Source organism: Plectropomus leopardus, chromosome 1 (assembly GCF_008729295.1).
Source record: "Plectropomus leopardus isolate mb chromosome 1, YSFRI_Pleo_2.0, whole genome shotgun sequence".
Classification (NCBI taxonomy): domain Eukaryota; kingdom Metazoa; phylum Chordata; class Actinopteri; order Perciformes; family Serranidae; genus Plectropomus; species Plectropomus leopardus.
Window position 1 is genome coordinate 37,664,355 of NC_056463.1, and position 17,685 is coordinate 37,682,039.

Consider the following 17,685-nt stretch of genomic DNA (forward strand, 5'->3'; position numbering starts at 1 on the left):
AAACCAGATTTTTTTTTTTTTTTGTACATTTTATAAATACACACACAAATAGAAAAAACATATTTAACTGTATTTACACTCGTTTAAATGAACAATTTGTGTTACATGGAAAAAGTGAGCACTCGCTCAAAAGAAGTACAGAATTGTAAACTCAATACAAAACATGAACAGTGGTTTTTTGTAATTAATCCCAAAAGCAGGAAATTCACATATGTATTCACAGGACATGAATACTGTACAGGTCACCGCCGTATGAAATTACCTTTAATACACTTGTCACAAGAACGTCTAAAGGTTCCGATGCACATTATTAACTGGATAAAACCAGTCAAAATGTGCTATAATCCAACTGCGTTATTGTCTATTAATTGAGCGCAACATATTCTAAAGGTTTTCATATTTGGATCAGTGTAACACAGTAACAACACCTTCAGAATAACTTTCACACACTTTCACACACTTCCTATAAGCCCTACCCCTGCTCTCTATGTCTAATCTAAACACTCAGCTGTTCTCACGTGATAATGTACAAAGGCTTTTATTTGACAGTAACTGTGTGTCACTATCTGAGGCCCCCAGCTGAGGGGGCGACGTCGTCATTCAGGATGTCAGGAGATTGGTTGTTCTCAGTGGTTTCAGATGTGAGGGGTGCACTGCAGGTGGCCTGAATTAAAATCTGAATAAAAACGTGCTGTGGTTCATTTGCTGGATCATTTTGCTGCACAGGAAGTGGTGAATGTCATGCTCTGCCTCGGAGGATGTGCAGAATTAACCGTGCTGAGGTGAAACAATGGTGAAAAACCTGAGTGGTTCAGAGTCAAGGCACTGTGCTGCACAGCTGGGCTGCAGTGGAGGCAACTTGAAACACACCCTCTCACAGGCAGGTCCACGGCGCCCGTTCAGTAGTTGTAGAGGCGCTGGCAGGGCTGCTTGAAGTGGCCATAGCGTTTCTCTGCTGGGGAGAATCGCATCTTGGCGAGGTTCTGCCTGTGGAGGGCGCTGCGGCTCATCTTCTTGCGCTCCGCCTGGGCCCTGGCCCTCTGGACAGCCAGCAGCTGGACGTTGCAGGGCAGAGGGATCCCCCAGGCGGCCAGACGCCACGATATGTGCCGCCTCACTGCCGCTGGCCTGGACAGACACAGGGGAAGTGTGAAAGTATGTGTCACTGAAACATTAGCTTAAAAACAAAAAAACTATCTCTCACAATAATCACCCTGGCTCTTATATTGAAAACCAATTTAATATTGAAAGGCTAAATGTCAGGACACTCTTAACCCTTTGAAACCTGAGCAAATTGGCTTATTTTCTTTCAAAACTACAGGAAGAAGTTACAAGAAATAGAATAGAATGAAGAGAAGAGAATACCTTTTTTGTCTTTTTAACAGCTGTACAATGACATTTAACTGAAACTCCTCTCTGTGGTACAACAGGAATACAGAAAAATGATTTTATTATTATATATATATATATATATATAATATATATATATATATAGTCAGAATAGAAAAATTACCTGAAAAGAATAGAAGGTTAAAAAAGTAACAAAACAAAAAACAAAGAATCTCTCTCTCTTTCTCATTATATGCATTTAAACTTCTGAAATGTGAAAAACTGGTTTGATTTCATTTGAAAAAGATTTTTTGACAGGAAATATCCTGCAAAATGCAAGAAATTTGTAAAAACTTGAAAAATAAGTGAGGGAAAATATCAAATTATATTAATCATTATTGTACATTTAAACTTATGTTCCAGAAAGCTGTTATCGCCAACCTATTTTTTAAGGTAATTTTCATGTAACCTTTTTTATTAATTTCTTGCTCATTTTTTGGGTTGCTCATTGCAATTTTTTTCAGGTTTCAAAGGGTTAGAAGTGTATTTTATTAATAATCATTTAATGTTTTTAGTTGAGATTCTGGATGCAGAGCTTTTACTCATAATTGGCAATTTTTACATTGTAGTATTGCTATTTTTCGCTTAGATATGGGAGCAAATGCTTCTTCTGTCACTGCATGTATACAACATTTTGTGTAATTTACTTTATCTACTAGTGCAAATATCCTCTGTGTTTTGGCATCACAGATTAATAGATCTCTGTATGTTCTTCTAAGCTTCTAAAATAGTCTTGGGTCCCATTTTTAAATGTTTTAAACATGCAACTCTCATGAGTTTCACAAAAGGATGGTACTGAGCTGTGGCAACTAATAGACATCTTTTGGTCAGTGGTTATTCATTTTGGGTTCAAGCTCTGAGACTAATGTCTGTGAGCTGGAGTGTGTGCAGATAGAAACTAACCTGGAGGTTTCCTCTTCATCTTCATCAGAGCTCAGCTCCTCCTCCTCTGTGCCGCTCACCCTGCGTCTAATCTGGTAGACGGACATGCTGGGGTGCTCAATCAGCAGGTTCTCCAGGGGATCCACCTCAGGAGCTGAGAGAGGCCCGTTCTCTGTACACACAACATTTCACTTCAAACTGTTCTGTTTTCAACCCGGTATAAGCTGCACCCTCACTGAGCCATTTTTAATGATAAAGATGTGAATAACGTATCTGGTGTAACTGGCAGGTGCTGTTTCTCACCTGGGAGATTAACAATGACCCATCCTCCCTCCTCAAACTCCAGCAGCTCCTCAAACGTGTCACCTGCTGCCTCAAAGTCCTCCTCAGCGCTCCCCAGCAGATGAGAGAGAATCTTTCCGATCATCTTTACGACTCGACTTCAATCTGTAAATGAACAACAGCAAGCCGGTGAAACGAAAAGAAAGCCCCAGATGACAACTTAAATTATATTTCAAATGCAAATGTGACTTAACTCTTTGAGGCCTAAACAAATTGACTTAATGTCTTTCAAAAACATAGGTAAAAAGTAATGAGCAACTTAAGAAATTACCCCAAAAAATTGCAAAAAAAGAAGCTAAAAGAAGGGGGGGGTAAAGTAAAAAAAAAACAAAACATGCAAATAACAAACATGGAAATGAAATGAAAAAAGTGCTTACTAATAATTATTGTACCGTAAAATAATTTTAAATGTAATGTTGTTTATGTATGTTCAAAGGGTTAATCTCAGTAACCTTTTCCATCTGAATCTCCTCCCTGCTTGTGTCTGCTAACAAATGGCTCCCCCTTGAGGCTGTCCCACTGAACATCCCCAGGACCTGTCCTCCATGGACACCTCTGCTCTACATAACAACTAGCTTCCATTGCGCCAGAAACCTGAACAGCCTGTCGGGTTACGTCACTGTGACGTGGAGTCACGGGGTCAGTTCAAACAGCTGAGAGAGGCTGAAATTACACTGATTGCAGCAATATTATATAATCTGTGATGGTTGTTTGATGTCCTTACAGAGGGTGAGGAACTTTAAATCGTGTCCTCAGGCTGCAGCTATTTGAACTTTTGTCCCAAACAGGTGACCCTGTCACCTTTATTCCACTTTCAGGCTTTGTGAAATCTACATCAACACTGCAGGTTTGTTTGTTAGTCCCTGACACAGGTTCCAGTGCCATTCTTGTACAAACATATTTTAGACTCTTAAAATTACTCTTATTTCTATCACAATGCTGTATTTCAGTGTCTAACACTAAGAAATCTTGCTGTTACAATAAGTTTTCCCTTTTAAGTCTGTAATAACATGTTTTTGTGCTGCATTCAGAGTATTCACATGTATTTAAAGCTTTGGAACTTGATTTATTTTGGAAAGCATGGCTAAAAGGCAATGAGGAATTTAGCAAGAATTTAAGAAAGAAAATGACACTAAAAATTAGTTTTTAAAAAAAATAAAATTAATTGGACAATAAGAAGAAGAAGAAAAAAAGGGAAAATGTCTAAACAACTATAATAATAATTAACAGTCAAAATAATAATAACTTTTATTCATATATTTTTATTTTTTGTGTTATTACTTAAAAAAAAACATTTAATTTTTTTCTAAATGTCAGATAATTTTACTTGTAACTTCTTCCCATATTTTTGAAAGAAATTAAGCCAACTTGTTCATGTTTCAAAGGGTTAAAGTAGTCAAAGTAGTGATCATCAAATAATGACCTCATTCTATTTATCCTATTCAGTGTGTAAAGGTTAAATGCAGGTACTTATCAAATGCTTATGCCAGCTGATCATAAATAATTTTTCATACCAAAACAACAAGCCTTTGTTTTCTTATCTGTTCACAGTATCAGGTATATGCCAAAATACACGTAGCCATATTAAACCATAATTTAGTACACAAATATTACAAGTATTGCTGCCTAAGACAAACATAGATGCATAAATCGAGCCGTGCCCCCCACCCCCCCGCAGTGTCTGGATGCCTTCCTGCCTGGCTGTCAGTGTCTGTCCAGAATCTAATGTCAGCAGAGCCTCCCTGTAAACACAGACATAATCCCTGCAGGCCTTTCCAACCTGATATCCCGCCGCGGAGCACAACAGCTGACTGCCTGCTCACAGATCAGCGCTACTTTATTATAATCACAGCACAGATTTGGGGAGAGAAGAACGTAGCCCTGCTATAACATACATTAAGACATAGGACACAGCCATTAAGAGGATTGTACTTAGAGAACAAAAGACAGATGAAATCCAAGGCTCGTATCAGGCTAGTATCGATCATAGCTGAATAACAAATATATTCAGACGTACCTGCAAAATCAGAGAAAGGTTATCTTTGTCTTCGGGTGTGGTCGTCGAGCAGAAACGATCCCGTTATGTTGCTGTTCTTCAGAGATGTTTTGATCTCAAAGTTGTTTATCGGCGAGAGTCCTCCCCGTGTTCTCACACGTCACCAAAACCACGCCCAACGAGGCGGTGCGAGCGTGCGTCACTCCCCGCATCACACTTCCTCTATTTTAATGTTGACGAAAACATTTTTGGTTTTCATATATTTCAAATTTGTGTGAACCTGGCTCAGTGTTATTAAGCTGTAACTTGAATTGGAGCCGTAAACGAATTTAAAAATAACGCAATGTACGCAAGTTATTTATTGGGCGGACAGTGTCAAAAATGGACAGCGCTAATGTTATACAGTATGTTACAACCCCATAAACACTCGAGGCAGCAGCGCGAGGAAAGCTGGAGAAAACACAAGAGAACTTCTTCTGTTAAAACTGAAAATTAAAAAAGTTATTTTATACATTTAACGTTACAACAAGTAACGTCAATCTAGCTAACTCAGTGTAAAACTTAATTTCTAAAGAGTTTGATTTTTTTTTCAAAGACCAAAACAGTTGTAGATAATTCTCCTCCCACACCTATTACCGGTCGTTTATATTATGCGCGTGCCGGTAGAGTATCCCCTTTCCCTCTTCCAGTCATCCTGTGCAGTAAAGTCAAAACAAACATTGTCTCCATGACCGAAAGACGAGCATGAGGGATGTGGGTTCACCTATTTTTTTATTTAGAGATATATAAGCTTCAAAGTTTTGACAAAGTTAAATAAGGTTTTATTTTTAGTGTTTTTGCCTTCGATGACTCATTGGCTAACTCATAAAAATGTTCATCTTAAATTAACATTTTGCGCATAAAGAAATAATAGCATGTTTCATTGGTTTATTTGATTTTTTGGGCGTTACAAAAGTTTGATATAAATATAGGCTTGGTTGGAAATAACCATCTTGTCTCGATTGTCTTGTTTAAAACCTCTGACATATTTTTGGAAAGCAGGAAGTGGGATAACAGCCAACCAATCCCGCCATACAGTGTAAAGAGTACGGTCTGAGAGAAGCCGACTGCACGCGAACGGAAACATCGAGGACAGGACTGAAGGTAATTTTAACTATTAAATAAGTCTTAAAGGAACGTCTTGTGGGTATTGTCTTCTATTTCTTGTCTCTGCTGCTTAAATAGAGACGAAGAAATGAGTCTCTAGGCGCTAAAGTCATATTCTGTTCAGTATTGAAATAGAAACGAGACGTGAGTGTGTGTTGGATCGTCATCGAGTCGCTGTTAATCTACCGTCTAAATAGTTAAAACATATTTTTAAAAGTAAGAAACAGGCATATAACATGTCATTCCGCTCAGTTAGTGAACAGTTCAGCTTAGTTTAGAGCAGGGACGTTACACGGCTGAGTAACAGCGACCCTACACCAAAGTGCACTCAGAAAGCCGGTATTTTAAAACAGATAAGTAATGGTGGATGTTAGCAAGCATTAACGATGCGCACAGTTTGACTTTTACGAATCGACGACAGTCATGTGGGCGTTCGGCTCACTCGAAGTGTAAAAGAATTAGCCTACATCATTTTAACACAAATCAAGATTTCTCCAAACATATTTGATTTTGGTGAAATGCATTTACTAGAGAAAGACATTTGCAAATGCTAGTACATTTATGTATTTACTTATTTATTCATGTCTGTAATAATTTATTCATTAATTTATTTATGTCTGTAGTGATTTATTTATTTGTCAGTGTCAATTTTATTTATATAGCTAGCACATTTAAAACAACCGTTGTTGACCAAAGTGCTGAATAATCCTAAAAGAAAAGGACAAAACAACTAGAAACTATTAAAATATGATAAGAAGAGTACAAAATAAAATAAAAGAGATAGAGCACAGGACTTAAAGTTGAAGTGCCTCAGCTCAACTAGAAGTGAACGCCAGTGAGAGTGAATTAATTCATTTATTTACGTTTTTATTTATTTATCTAATTGTGGATGTTGTTTTCAGGTGACATTGAATTTACCTTTAAGTAAAAGTGAAAGCAAATGAATCCTGAGCGATGTGTGCTAAGTGATGCATCTCTCGTTTGTTCTCTGTAGTTCTCTCACAGCAGGTGGGTCTTCCAGGTGAAACAATAGCATACTTTTATTTGTCTACTTCAATATGTGGAACTTTCTGTGTAGACTTTGACAGTAAAAAATGACAGCGCCCTGCAGATGCTATTGATCAAAGTGCATGATGTATAAGTGTAACTGACAGATAAGGGTTTGCCCATCATTTATCTAAAAGCAGATACATTATTGAAAACATTTTTTTACTTTCTCTTTCAGTATGATGACTACTCCATAAACATCAACATGCAGCATGCATGCATTGGCCATTGTTGGCAAAATTGACTTCTTTGACCTCTAACTTACAGGATTGTTTGTTTGCAAAAATGATAACCATTTAGGCTGGATTATAGACTGGCAACAGCCTAAAAGCAGCAGGGTCTCTGGATGTCAATGCATTTTTGGTAATTTATTTAATGGCGAATTTCATATTGGAATTTGCACCATTAAAGAAAAAAAAACAACTTAAGGTGGTTCTTGCATTACCACATAATTATGTGGCCCTGTCTTTTAGAGGGCCACTTGTCAAAATGTATTTTAAGACATGAGAATAACACCAAAAAGTCTTCGATTCAAAGAGGTCTGTTGTAGGTTATTTTGAAAGTGCCATTTGTACGTGGTCCTGGGGCAAAATTTCATTATAATAAGTAATTAGAATTTCCGGATATGTCAGTTTAAACCTTTGAAACCTGGATTGACATCACTTTTCTTGTGCTGCGTTCAGACACCTGTCACAGCTATTTAAACCTTTGAACTGTGAGCAAATTAGTTTGATTTTCTTTCAAAAACAAAACATTTTTTTAAGCTTGAACCCTTTTTAAAGTCATTTTGTTGTTTTTGGTTTTTATTTTAATACTTTCCCATCGTTTTTTCTTTTTTTTCTGCAAATGTTTAGATATTTTCTCGTATTTGTATTTTTATTTATTTATTTATTTATTTTTTCTACAATTTTTTGGGTGATTTCTGCTTCTCATTGCCTTCTTCCGGTGTTTTTGAAAGAAATCAAACCAGTTTGCCCAGGTTTTTAATGGGTCAATCTGATTTTGTTTTTATATTCATCACAATCAGGCTTTCACTTTATTTCCATTGCTGCCTGCTACTAGATGCAGTTAAGTATCTGTATGAAGTTAAAAGTCAGGCTGTACAAAACTAGTTTTATATCAGACAAATGTGATTTGACTTTTTATTGCTGTATCCTAATTTGGCAAGGACAAAATCTGGCTTAAAGATGGGTGTTTCTAAGTTTCTAATGTACAGTAGATTTGACCGTCCTCTTTGCTGTCATGCCAGTGTCTAAACGCAGGGATGGCTCCACGAGTGGACGATGTCATGCGTCTGTGCTGCGAAATATCGGCTCACGATCAGATCAAGGTGGCAGTGAAAAACTCTGCCAAAGGAGCAGCGATGGCAGGAGGAACCGCCTTTGTATGCGGGCTGATCGCTGGACCTATGGGGATCGCTGTGGGTAAGACTGAATACTTGTGATTCTGACCTGCATTTTGGAAGTAACTGTCTGATCTATAAAATTTATACCTGCCATCTCTTCAGTCTTATTCACTGCTACGATATTGATAGGCAGAAAATTAATCAACATGGATTTGTTGCTTTTTTCTTGGTTTTATATCATCGTTAATTCAAAGTCTTTGGGTTTTTTGACTTTAGGTTGGACAAAAAAAAAAATCTGTTTAGAGATGTCATCATTGCTTCTGTAAAATTGTGATGGCCATTTTTCACCATTTTTTTATTACGTTATAACTGACAGTACCAGCCATAGTGTCACCTCTTAAAATCCAACCTACATTTCTCTGCAACATTTAAACATGCAATATTTATTGATTTTTGGCTGTGTGGAAGCACAGCTAAATTTAAGAATAGCCTTGGCCCATCCCAAAGCATTGATTTTTTTTTTATTTCGTACCTTTTCAAGGATTTCAGGAAATTTTCAAGGATTTGATGACATTTCAAGGATTTTTCGACATTTTGAGGATTTTAGGATGTTTGCAGAATTTTAGGATTTTTTACAGGATTTTAGGACATTTGTTGTATTTTAGGATGTTTCTAGGATTCAGGACATTCTGGGCTTAGTTGGACCTCTGTCAGGGGGTGCAGGGAATTCTCCACTGGCACTTTTTTTGATAAACAAGCTCTATTTTGATGCTATTTTATTCACTCTGGCACCTTATGTATACTAAAAGTACAAATAATGTGAATCACTTTATTTTTATTGTGAATTACAAAATGGTTGAGGGAACACCTGGCACCCTATCAGGGGCCATGCAGGTTTGGCCCTCAGGCCATTAGTTGAGTATCACTGAGTAGTACATGCCTTTATTTACACTGAACCTGTGACGGCCCCTCTGTGTCTCCCAGGAGGAACAGTGGGCGGTATCTTGGGCACCTGGCTGACCAGCGGTCAGTTCAGGGCTCTGCCTGAGATCCTCATGGAGTTGCCACCTACCCAGCAAAAGAAGCTCTACGATGACGTTGTTGCCGTTTTGGGCAACCTGGACTGGATGGACGCGGCCCAGCTCATTGCCTTTGTGATGGGCAACGCCACTCTCCAGCAGCAGGTCACTGCCGCGCTGCTCAACTATGTGACAAAGGAGCTCAGAGCAGAGGTTCGTTATCAGGACTGAGTTCCGGCCACACACAAACTTTTTAGGACGATCAGGCCCGCCAAGCACAACCAGAGGCCTTACCACTTATTTTTGTACTTAACTGGAAAAACTGTGAATCATGGATGTTCACTTTAATGACTGTGCCAAATGATCTTCAGAGTGGCTATCCTGACAGCAGAGGTGGAATGTAACTAAATACATTTACTCAAGTACTGTACTTGAGATGCTCTTTCTATTTATGCTGCTTTATGCTCTGCTCCACTGCAATTAGGAGACAAACACTGATCCTTTTACTCGGCTGCGTTTATTTGGCAGGATCAGATTATTAACCCACAATAGAGTGCTGCAGGGATGACATAGGCCAATCACAAAGTTAGTGTCACCCGGTTTCCCATTGGATGTTTGATTTTTTGCATAAAATAAACTCTGTTGCAAATAAATGCTTATGATAATTACGAGTTTTATTCAGCAAAATAATCTTCATACCTGAACACCACTTTAACGATCTATAAAGCATACATGTAATCAGTAGTAGTACAAAGCTAATGCTTGGTTATGAAAAAACTGCACTACAGATGCATGACTTCGTCATCACCATCGTGACAAGGCTGTAAAGTCGTGCTCGGCGTGATGATGTTCTGGTGTCTCATTTGGACACTTGTTACCAACTGCCTTTTTTTAAGTCATAAAAGCTTCAAAATTCTCAATGGGATATTTACTGATTGATTTCATGTTGTGAAACCAAAAGTGAGTCACTCTTAAGCTAGTGTTATTGCCGGCATCTTTAAGAAACACACCACTTTGAGACTGGAAGTGCAGAAATGCTAACTCATTTCCAGGTTTTAGGATTCATTCCTGCAGCATTCTATTTAATTCAGCTAATAAATGTTGGGTTATTATTATAGATTATGGTACCCAGCAGTATATAAAGGAATTTAAGTTAGCCCAACAACCTTTACCAGCTGAAACATGAGTGATGCTTATACATTAACTCTTTAAAACTTTAACAAATTAGTTCATTTACTTTGAAAAACATGTGGAGAGGGCAATGAGCAACTTACCAACACAGGGCCCAGAAAATAACAGGAAATTAGTAAAATGTTACAAGAAAATTATCTGGAAAAAAAAGAAAATTAAAAAAACAAACAAGAAAATTATTTGGAAAAAAAATCACATAAATAATTAATATCTGTTTTTCCTGTAACATAATTTGAAATGCAGTTTTGCAGTTTTATTATTTATTTTTCTGGATATTTTTCTTTCTTTTTGACATTTTTTTAGAATTCACCCTTAAACTAAATTCCAGGTCATTTTCAGGTCAGGTTGTTTTTAAATGAGCTAAAGAAATATTTGTCAAGGTCAATATAATTTGACCTTGACCTTAACATTGACCTTGAGTATCAAGTATTGGAGATGAGGCGTCTAAATACCTCATAGGGAAACTAATGTCGAACCAGGTTTTAAAGGGTTAATGAACTACACATTATAATCCAGGGATATGATGCATATTATTATAAGAATCATTCTGCATTATTAGTACTTTTACTTTCGATTTTTTAAAAGGCATACTATGCAGGATTGTTACTTTGTTAATTTGCTCACCAGTGAAAGTGAAAGTAAAAGCCAGCCCCAGATTCACTCTTTTTGGCTATATTTGTATTTTTCGGCACTGTGCCTCTCAGATGACTGCTGCTTACTGTCTGGCACCTGCTCGCTTACTTTTTAACAGCTCTGACCTCTGTGTGGGAGTACACAGAACACAGAGAATAAGAAAAACATAATCCAGTCCAGGCAGAGGGCAGAGTCTCTGCAGATGAACACACCACCACACACTGAGTGGCTCTTAAGTGATGATTGAGAGGGATTACTTCTGTACATGGCCATACATTCTTTTGTTTTTTGCTTTGAAAATCCAGCATAATGTATCTTTTAATGATATTTTAATTTCAACGCTTGTGTACTTTTACTTGAGTGAAAGATCTGAGTCGTTCATCCACCAGTGCCTAACAAGAAAAACCTCTGTGAAGTCACTATAGAAACCTGTGTCACTCCATAATGAATGGACAATCATGGCTAGACATGAGCACAAATAATGTTTTGGATGACTGACTGATCAACAGCAATTGTCCTCTCTGCTTTTTTTTTTTTTTTTTAAATTTTTAAAAAATATTTCTGGAGAGAGTGTCATGTCTGTATTCCCACACTCTGTATCAGGGTGTTTTGGTATACCTCTGTGTAGGAATTACAAATAAAATATATATATTTGAAGCTATTGTGTTTTTTGACTGATTATTTATCTAAAATTCTCAGGAATTTGTAAAATACACACATGCAAAAACAAGACTTGTTGCAAAAAGGTACAATACGTTAAATTCAATTGTTTTAAGACAAAAATATAATGTGAAAAGTCTACTAGATTTTTTAGCCTTGTCTATTATATGGAAGCCCATCACTGCCAGGAAAATGAAAACAGATAAATTAATATTATGTCACATTATAAAAATACTCATGGTGAGTTAATGTTATGTGAGAGTTTGTCAGTTATGACACACCAGTTTAAAATTATGATACGGTAAATATAATGGCTTCTTGTTTCCACATATTGACACCCAACAGATTCCAACTAGCCTTTCACATGAAACTAACAGATGAGTTGCGTTATTTACCGTGTTTAAATGTTGACTGTAGCAGGTTGATTTTCACCATCCAGTCCGAAGATACTTGTGATGATGATCCAAAAATAACAAGTAAGAATGAAAAACTTGAAACAAACAAAGGAGGTATAAGACCTGTGTGCTGCTGACTACCTGAGCTGATTCACTAACTGATGACACCACCCTCATTATCATCAGTCAGCTGGTGAGTCAGGACTTCAAAATATGAAAGATAAAAGGAAAAATAAATCTATTTGTCACCTAACAAATACACCAAGGCATCAATCAAAAACATATTGAACTCAGTTATCAAATATTAATATAAATGAAAATGGCAATAACAGCAAATATAGATGATAACATCATTGTGAGTTGTATATTGTTATATTTTGAGTAAACTGAATTATAGAGAAGTGGTAGGGCAGTATAGCACTTTGAAATTTTTAACAGTTTGTTCTTTAAGAGAATTTTTAAATTTTTATATTGAGTTGCTTTAGGATTACCTTTTTTAAATCCTTTTTTTTATCCTTGTCTTTTGTTTGTTTTTATACATGCAAAAAAAAAACCTAAATAAAAAAATCAATAAATAAAAATACAAAGTTAAAAATGATAATGGTTCAAATTATCACACAGTTATTTAAAACTTTAAACCTGAAGTTTCGACTGATTAATAATAATAATTTAAAAAAGATAGCAAGTGTCTGTTACAGTTGGGTGCTCACCCTCCAAAATCCAAATCAGTTCAGAAGTGGAAAAGGTGCCATGCCATCAAAAGAATAAATGACTAGAGCTTTTCATGCGTCAAGCATAGCCTCCTTCAGAGCATTAAAAGTGTTCATGGATTTCTTTTTCACTTCTAATTGGAAAAAAGTGTCCATTTTGCTCCAAGTTAGTTCTCACCACATTTTTTATTACTGCCTGAACATGGAGGCATATTTATTAAAAAATGTACATTATATAGCAGGTGTAAGATACTCTTTTGTTTTTGTGGTGAAAGTGTTGACCCTGAAGCACTGATCAGGTATTTTAATTAGTTTGTGTATTTCTACCTTCCACGCTTTGTATTACATAAACGGAAATCAATGAGGGATCGTATTGGTCTTGAATCACCTATGACCGCAGTAGGTCCAGCAGTGCAAAGACTGCAGTTGTGAGCCAAAGCAAACTGGTCGTGTAAAACTGATATACTACTGATATACTGCAAATCCAAACTAAGAGACAGAAGTGAGAATTAATTAACACATAACTCAAAATTCTTTCCCAATCAAGTCAAAATGTATAAGCATCTCAATTTGTTGATCTGATTTAAACATTAAAATTGACTGTGGAATATAAAGCTGTGACAAAAATGTTGGCTGTCATCACTTCACTTTCCTTGTGGTATTGTAGTTTCTCAGAAACACAGGTGACACATGACAGAAATGGAAACGAGTTCAGCTATCTTTGAATCTTCCAAAGTAAAACACTCATCTGTCTTTACCCTCTAAACTGAGTGCTGGAGGCGAGCCAGCCAGAAGTAGAGATTCTATGAGAGATGTCAATATTCAAGTATAATGTGAACATACTGTGCATTATTAATCATGTTTTTCTTCTCATTAAACATCAGGCACTGTGTTTTAACTTGTTTACAAAGGCCGATTATTTATTTGAAAAATGGATGTTGAAATGACATTACAATTAAATAGCAATACAATATCCAGTCTTTTCTTCTTTTTCAAATGTCTGGCAGAGACTGACCATTTGTTAGAAAGCACAAAACACACAACAGCATTGGGACAGTTTGTGAAGTTCAAATGGTACACTGAAAGTAAGCACTGAGTGTACTGGATGTAGTACCAATGACCCAAATCTGACCCAAACCCAGGTTAAAATTTAGCATAACCCTGTACTCTACCTGGACAGCACTTGACATTTGCATCCGGTGAGTAGTTATTTGAATAATAGTACAGTTTGTAATTCTAAAAGAGTGAAATACCAGCGCTATGGGCTGCGGTTCAGTCCGCATTAACATTTTTGTTTTTTGGGTTTTTTTAGCCACTTGACATATCACCTCATAAAGACCCCAACAAAGAAAACAAATTTGTTTAGCTTCATTACACATCTGGATGTTTTTGAGCAACATTAGCACTTAAATGGAGCAACCTGTCTAAAAAAGTCCAACATTTTATTTGGTTTGTTCCTCTGAGCAACACCTCCAACATTTAATATGTGGTCATTTGACCTTTCCATGCTACTGTATCCAAACAGACTAGAAAACAACATCAGTGCTTATTGTCAAGTGGTCATTCACAGCTCTTCTTTGTTCAATTGTTTAAAAGTACATGAAATGTCACCCCTTGACATTTGCTTTCTTGAATATAAGCTGCTGAAAAACAGAAGGCACAGTGTGACACTGGGATGGTTAGTAAACAGATCCTCTTAAGCCTTCCAAAAGGACCAAGTCCACTGGCCTTAATATGATGTGAAACCCTGTATCTCAAGAGACATAAACGGTCATTATTTTTATGGTTTAAACATCACAGTAATGCTTCCCTGTTACAGATTAAGGTACCTTTACATGAATCCGTCAAACCCTTTAACACAATCTACAAATGTATTCTTACTCTCTTTACATTTCTCCTAAAATTCTTCGTACTAATTTAATCTATTATTATTATATTTTGGGACAAAAGCTCTTTAAAGCGGAGTTTAACATTTTGGTACATACGCTCTTATTGGCTTTCTTGTTGAGAGTTAGATATAAGGATCAATATCACTCTCGTGTCTGTTAAATATAAAGCTAAGCAGGAGATGGTGAGCTTAGCATTAGGCTAAGCATTAAGCTAGCCTAGCTCAGTCCAATGAGAAGAAAGTCTAACCACCAACAAGTGTTGTCTTGTTTGTTTAAAGAGCAACTCGACCCCCAAACAACTTTTTCAGTTGAAAAGCAATATATATGGGTATTTAGAGCATCATAGATTGATTCAGGTTCAACATATTGTGTATAAATATCATACACTATATATAAAGATCGACAACGTCACAGCTCCCCCAAAGTGTAACTTTTTAACCTTGATCGCCCCCTAGTGTCTAACTGCAGTATCGGTCATAAAGCTCACCCTTCTATGTTATTGAACGGAACATATGCCAAATTAAAAACTGAAAGTGCATGCCAAAAACATTTTTCGCCGCAATAGTTTCTGTCACTGAAGGTAGTTCTCATCACCCTGATGTTTGTTCATGTGATCGTTTTTATGACAAGTTTAGTTTACATTAGTTATTCAATTCCAGAAAAGGGGATTTTCCATGATTGATAGCTGTGGCAGCCAATCCATGCGCTCTCTTTCAATAGGGCTGCTCATGATTGGTTGGACGGGTGTTTTGGTGGGAACTGAATACTTTGTATGTGCTCAGGGGGCAGGGAGGTGCCGTGGATCGAGAGGCAGCATGATTGAGTGACTGGGCAAATCTTCGCCACCCTCTCAGCCCTGCACATTTTTGTGACTTTCTTCCACATTCTAGGGAGGAGGCACTAAAGCCAAAAGTAGAGGGGTTTAGTTTCTCTATAATACAAAAACAGCAAAACAGCAGCGTTTATGACAAGTTGCTGTTTTCGGTGGATTATGAGTATTTCTATTTGTCAACCACGACGACTCCCTGGAATCATGCTGTTGCACATAGCCCCTCTGTAAAACCAAAGCTTGTTGGTAAAACATTGCTTTAGAGGTGATGGTAGGAAGATTTTTCACACTTTTGGACAGAGCCAGTCTTTATGTCAAGCATCCAATAAGGATTATAATAAACATACACTTAATAAAACAGAAAATACACCATATGTTACTAAAATACAGAAATATTTGAAGTTTGGCAGTGCTCTGAGAATAAAAGCATTTAGGTGAAAGTAGTGTGACAGTGTGGCAGTGCTTTAGACCTATTTAACATTACTTTTGTCTAATTGAAGGCTCATCTGTTGTTGACAGAGAAACAAGCTCATAGGCACAACTGTGGAAACTATATCAGACAAAACATTTTGTAACTATCAAAAACTGAGATCCTTTTGCTACCTAGTGTTTTATATATAGATTTTTTTTTGCTATTTTACTGAAGTGCCTGAATTCTATGTGTAAACTTTATACACAATATAGCTCAAAATTTCCCACCACAGAACAAAACTTGTAGCATCCAAAGTCTATTATTTGGTAAAAATACCAAAATGCAAAGCTTTTCTTTTCCTCCTGAGATGACAGATGTGTAAAAATGGTGAATAAATTCTAATCTAAATCTATCTCATCTACTTATGTGATCTAATTTTTTACTCAACAAGTGCAATATGGGCGAGAAGTTGAGCAAAAAAAACTTCCCATTTTTGTGCATAATTTTTTGAAACACTACAAGAAAACATATCTCACAGAAACACTAGCAGAACAACTGGATTCATTGTTGAGATCATTGGTAAGTTTACAATCCTGCTGAGATTTTTAACTACCTCAGTCTCATTAATGCTTCTTTACCAACTCTTCAAAATGTTTGAGTAAGAAAGGCAGTACTTGAGCAGCAAAAACACACAATTTGAAAACTGTTCAGAGCTCTAGAGCTGCAGAACACCACAGAGAAGCATTCAGAGCCGCCTGCACCCTCCACAACATGTCGGCTAAGGTGCTCAGTGTGAGTGCACGAGGCAGGTTTAAAGCAGTGTCATATTAGTAAAGCTTTGTGCGAAAAATACATTTCACTTCATTTACATGTGGAGTAAGTCAAATAAAAAAAAAAAAATTTACACTGTACAAAACATCATTTCTATCTAAAGTGAGACTAGGAGAGTGAAGGAGTAGAAATGCTGGTGCTGTGTGAAGTCTAAAACTGTTCAGAGAGGAGATCGCACAGTCTCTTAGACACTGAGTCCCTGCTGGTCCGGACGGTGAGACGGTACATCTGAACGAACACACACACACACACACACACACACACACACACACACACACACAGAGTTACTGTATGATCTTTTCGTAAGTATGTATTTGTATAAGTATGAATCTGTAGGTGGGTTTCCATTAACCCTCAAATTGCCAATATAAAATACCCCTAATGGAAACATGTTAATTTTGAAAAAACTCCCATTTATCGCAAAATAAGTTTTTACTCTCACTTGAGGTGGTATTTCAGGTGATTTGGAAAAATAAACAAAACTGCAACGAAAACACTTTTTGGGCAGTTCTAGGTCACATGATGCTATGGCTATGTGCTTCTCAGTAAGAACTGGACTGACTCCCTCATGATGCAGCAGGAGCTACAAGAGCTGTTATTGCATCACATAACTCTTCAAATGTTGGGCGGATCATCAGAAGTTTTGAATCAGCAGTTCCTCTGTGAAATTCTGGACTATCAGCTCCCGGAAATCCCTCATATGTGGCCACTCCCACGTATAAGGGGCTCACCTTTGCATTATGGCTCTGTAACTCACCTACGTGGCCTTGGATTATAAATAATGACGGCTAGTGTGGTGGCTGCAATAGAAATAAAGCTGCTAATGTTTTGAACATCTATCAGCATGCTTCTTGGGATGTTATCACCGGAGGAGAAGTCACAGTACATCATTCAGTGGAAACACAGTCATCTCGAAATTGTGTTTTTATCTACATTTAAAAAAATTTCACTAAAGTTTTGCACAAATCT

General features: G+C 37.0%; 3 protein-coding genes across 5 annotated transcripts in view; 1 reads left to right on the forward strand and 2 right to left on the reverse strand.

The window, feature by feature from the left end:
• Positions 1 to 17: 17 nt before the first annotated feature.
• Positions 18 to 4,750, reverse strand: si:ch211-260e23.9. The gene is made up of 4 exons (XM_042484614.1): positions 4,631 to 4,750; positions 2,575 to 2,718; positions 2,293 to 2,443; positions 18 to 1,128 (listed from the first exon to the last, which is right to left on the reverse strand). The coding sequence occupies exons 2-4, from the start codon at positions 2,696 to 2,698 to the stop codon at positions 900 to 902; spliced, it is 504 nt and encodes a 167-aa protein (XP_042340548.1). The 5' UTR covers positions 2,699 to 2,718; positions 4,631 to 4,750; the 3' UTR covers positions 18 to 899.
• LOC121941756 (protein C19orf12 homolog) lies at positions 3,446 to 10,526 on the forward strand. Of its 2 annotated transcripts, none has more exons than XM_042484635.1 (4): positions 3,446 to 3,460; positions 5,651 to 5,752; positions 8,052 to 8,226; positions 9,132 to 10,526. In XM_042484635.1, the coding sequence occupies exons 3-4, from the start codon at positions 8,067 to 8,069 to the stop codon at positions 9,395 to 9,397; spliced, it is 426 nt and encodes a 141-aa protein (XP_042340569.1). In that variant the 5' UTR covers positions 3,446 to 3,460; positions 5,651 to 5,752; positions 8,052 to 8,066; the 3' UTR covers positions 9,398 to 10,526. The 2 variants fall into 2 exon arrangements, with proteins under 2 accessions (XP_042340569.1, XP_042340561.1); XM_042484627.1 differs by lacking the exon at positions 3,446 to 3,460 and adding an exon at positions 5,296 to 5,362.
• Positions 10,527 to 13,647: 3,121 nt separating this feature from the next.
• Positions 13,648 to 17,685, reverse strand: part of LOC121941772 (AP-2 complex subunit alpha-2) — a 29,444-nt gene continuing 25,406 nt past the window's right edge. For both annotated transcript variants that reach the window (XM_042484653.1, XM_042484645.1), the window contains one exon: positions 13,648 to 16,944. In XM_042484653.1, coding sequence (XP_042340587.1) covers positions 16,867 to 16,944 — 78 coding nt within the window. In that variant the 3' untranslated portion in view covers positions 13,648 to 16,866. The remainder of the gene's footprint in view (positions 16,945 to 17,685) is intronic.